General features: G+C 31.6%; 1 protein-coding gene across 1 annotated transcript in view; it reads right to left on the bottom strand.

Moving 5' to 3' along the window:
* Positions 1 to 551: 551 nt before the first annotated feature.
* Positions 552 to 3501, bottom strand: part of LOC108733286 (maltase 2-like) — a 7296-nt gene continuing 4346 nt past the window's right edge. Inside the window, exons 4-6 of the mRNA XM_025977521.1 lie at positions 1721 to 1936; positions 940 to 1535; positions 552 to 800 (exon numbers count right to left, since the gene is read on the bottom strand). Coding sequence (XP_025833306.1) covers positions 665 to 800; positions 940 to 1535; positions 1721 to 1936 — 948 coding nt within the window. The 3' untranslated portion in view covers positions 552 to 664. The remainder of the gene's footprint in view (positions 801 to 939; positions 1536 to 1720; positions 1937 to 3501) is intronic.

Raw genomic sequence — 3501 nt, 5'->3', positions numbered from 1 at the left:
GTTCGACGGTTTGTTAAACTCTTACAATATTTAAAGTAAATGGGAACAATAATAACTTATCAGGTAGGAGAATTTCATTCAATAGGGTTATTTGTCCCTTAATTGTCAAAATTTGTTAGCCAGAAATGAATAAAGTAAATTAAAGAAGATAATCGAAAAAAGATAGGTGTTTTAAAGGAGAAAATAAGAAGTGTAGGTGATGAAATATTTCACGTTCCTAAATTTTTACCGCCTCAGGTCCAAATTCATAAATCTGTCACTATCTACCCTTATTAACCATTTCCCAAGCAATTTCGCTATTTTATTATGAAAATATGATTATATCCATTTATAAATTCACAAAATTTCGATGAACATTTATTTTTGTCGCTTACTCACTCCTAGGATTGATTAAAAGCACATCAATCAAAATCCGAAACAAATCGATTTTAGAGTTTCGCATTAAACGAACAGGTATTTATATAGATGTTTAAGTGTAAGACGTAGATTCACCATCACTTTCTCAGACACGCATCTAAGTCAAAGAAAAAAATGATACAAAAACTAAAATATATTGTGATAAAGGTATGTATTTTCCAAAAGTCTGATAAAATATAATAAATTTAGTATAGTTACAAAGTCGGTATATTTTAAGATAACAGATAAAAAGTTCATTAATGTCCTGTTAGGAAATTCGAAATAGTAATACCATTATTAACAGAATAGTATAGATGTTCCAACATACTGACACATTTGATCGTGATTTTGCAATTATTGCTTCGTGTGCATCCATAATTATGCTTGCTGTTGACAGAGTATCCCTGAAAACCATAACAAATCTAGTTTAGTGACTTTTTGACTATTTACATATGAATGATTAATCCTGAAGGCGTTACTGGTTGAAACGTTATAAATAATACCTAATGAATTAAATAAGGTATTCAATTTTGCATATCTTACCCTTTGTTTCTCGATGAGTTGGTACTGGATAGAACTACTGTTACGTTTCCACTGAGAGACTTAAACGAAGAAAGTGACACTGAAGTAGAATAATTTCCCTTATTAAATATAAAAACGTAGGTGTCGTTCCCATCCAACTCCCTCGTAAATGCCAAAACGTAAGTGGCTAAAACCTCTACGTTCAAATTTCCATAAATTAATGTATCTTCTTTTCTTAACTTCATTAAATCTTGGTAGACATGAAAGTGACTTTTTACACCATCTTTACTTTGCAGTTCAAGATTGTTGGTTTTATATTTTGAACTGACGGGCAACCAAGTTTTATTTCCCGTGCTAAATCCTGCGTTAACACTCGAATCCCAATGGAACGGAGTCCTCTCAAAATCTCTGCTTACAGTCTTGAAATCTGATTCGAGTCCATTGCAAGCGCCCGGATCTTGTCCTTCTTCCCATGTTACTTCTCCATTTTCCATTCCAATTTCTTCTCCGTTATAAGTGACCGCTATACCTGGTAGAAAGGCTACCATCATATTGTATCCGTCTACATTCTCAACTCCAAGACGGGTCGCTACTCTATCTCTATCGTGGTTTCCTAACTAAAACCCAATAAGGAAACAATATTCACCTAATACGATATGTGATAGAAGAAGTAGAAGAAGAAGCAATTAAGTAACTGTCTTTTTTATACTGAGTCACGTGTCGCTTGTGAATTCTTTGAAGCTATAGACTAATCGATTGACGTGCAAAAAACAAACTACCATGTTTATAGATATCTTCTTACCACCCAATTAGATACATGTCCGCTTGGCATGTGTTGAAACCATTTCTTTATTACCGAAATAATCTCATTTGCAGTACTGTTGTATTCGGTATCGGTTATGATAAAGAAATTGAAAGGAAAATGAGCTCCTTCAACTGTTCCATTGCCATAATGTAGCATATCGACGCTTATATTTGAATATGCTTCGGTCATGAGCACCCTATGGAAAGGGAGTTTTCAATTACATATTTATTCTAACAAGAAGTAACCGTAAGCTTCAAATATTCTGCAATATTTTTCAGTTATCATTATCATTTGAAGTCTTACTTATTTTTATGGACAGCCGTATTCATTGGAGATAATAGTTAATAATGAAAGCAAAACGAGCAGGTTAGTCAGTTTATTTAATTTGGTTTCTAGGTTTCCACTGATTAAGACTTCAGTTTAATACACAATTGTGCTCGTGGGAGATAAAACGTTATGGAAAGTTTTATGAAAAAGTTTTTTTGTTATTGTTTTAATTTATCATTTTGGGTTGATGAAAATTTTAATTACTTCGATAAGTAGTTTTACTTATTGGAGATAATAAGTGAATTCATTTTTTAATTGATTATTTATCTACCCTTTAGTGTTGCTCATTAAGTAACTAAATAGTAATCCATCAGAAAATAGAACGCAGAATTACTTTTAGAACCCCGAGATATTTATTAACCAGGAACCTTTCGTAGATGGTGGAACACAAATGTGAATCTCACATAAATAAAGCAGAAGGTCACTTCTAAGACACTCCTGATAGTAAGGATTTGATTAGAAATACAAATAAAACTGCTGCCGAAAATATTTTAACTGAGAAAGGTGTAAAGCAATATGATTTCTACTAGTAAAATTTTGAATTATTGCATGAAATCGACAACGAGCTCAAGTAAAGTATCAAACATTTTAGGTAGCGTACTTCAGAACAGCATTAGTTTCGTAATGTCAGTTCTTTGCCCTGTTCCATGATCTATCCTTAAAATTATCGTATTAATGGCTACAGGCGCGACAATCAACCAATTAACCCCACAGCAGTGAACAATTAATATTATTCTGATAACAAGGGATGGGAAATTTTATTTTAAAAAAGAAAACCATTATTTTTTGAGATTTTATGTCATATTTCCATGCTCAGTTTGACGGTTTGTTAAACTCTTACAATATTTAAAGTAAATGGGAACAATAATAACTTATCAGGTAGGAGAATTTCATTCAATAGGGTTATTTGTCCCTTAATTGTCAAAATTTGTTAGCCAGAAATGAATAAAGTAAATTAAAGAAGATAATCGAAAAAAGATAGGTGTTTTAAAGGAGAAAATAAGAAGTGTAGGTGATGAAATATTTCACGTTCCTAAATTTTTACCGCCTCAGGTCCAAATTCATAAATCTGTCACTATCTACCCTTATTAACGACTTCCCAAGTAAGTTCGCTATTTTATTATGAAAATATGATTATGTCCATTCATAAATTCACAAAATTTCGATGAACATTTATTTTTGTCGCTTACTCACTCCTAGAATTGATTAAAAGCACATCAATCAAAATCCGAAACTGAAATCGATTTTAGAGTTTCACATTAAGCGAACGGGTATTTATATAGATGTTTAAGTGTAAGACGTAGATTCACCATCACTTTCTCAGACACGCATCTAAGTCAAAGAAAAAAATGATACAAAAACTAAAATATATTGTGATAAAGGTATGTATTTTCCAAAAGTCTGATAAAATATAATAAATTTAGTATAGTTACAAAGTCGGTATATTTTAA

The sequence above is a fragment of the Agrilus planipennis genome, unplaced genomic scaffold (genome assembly GCF_000699045.2).
Source record: "Agrilus planipennis isolate EAB-ADULT unplaced genomic scaffold, Apla_2.0 scaffold454, whole genome shotgun sequence".
Taxonomy (NCBI): Eukaryota; Metazoa; Arthropoda; class Insecta; order Coleoptera; family Buprestidae; genus Agrilus; species Agrilus planipennis.
The sequence above is the reverse complement of the archived record's forward strand: the minus strand, read 5'-3'. Positions and strand labels throughout refer to the sequence as shown.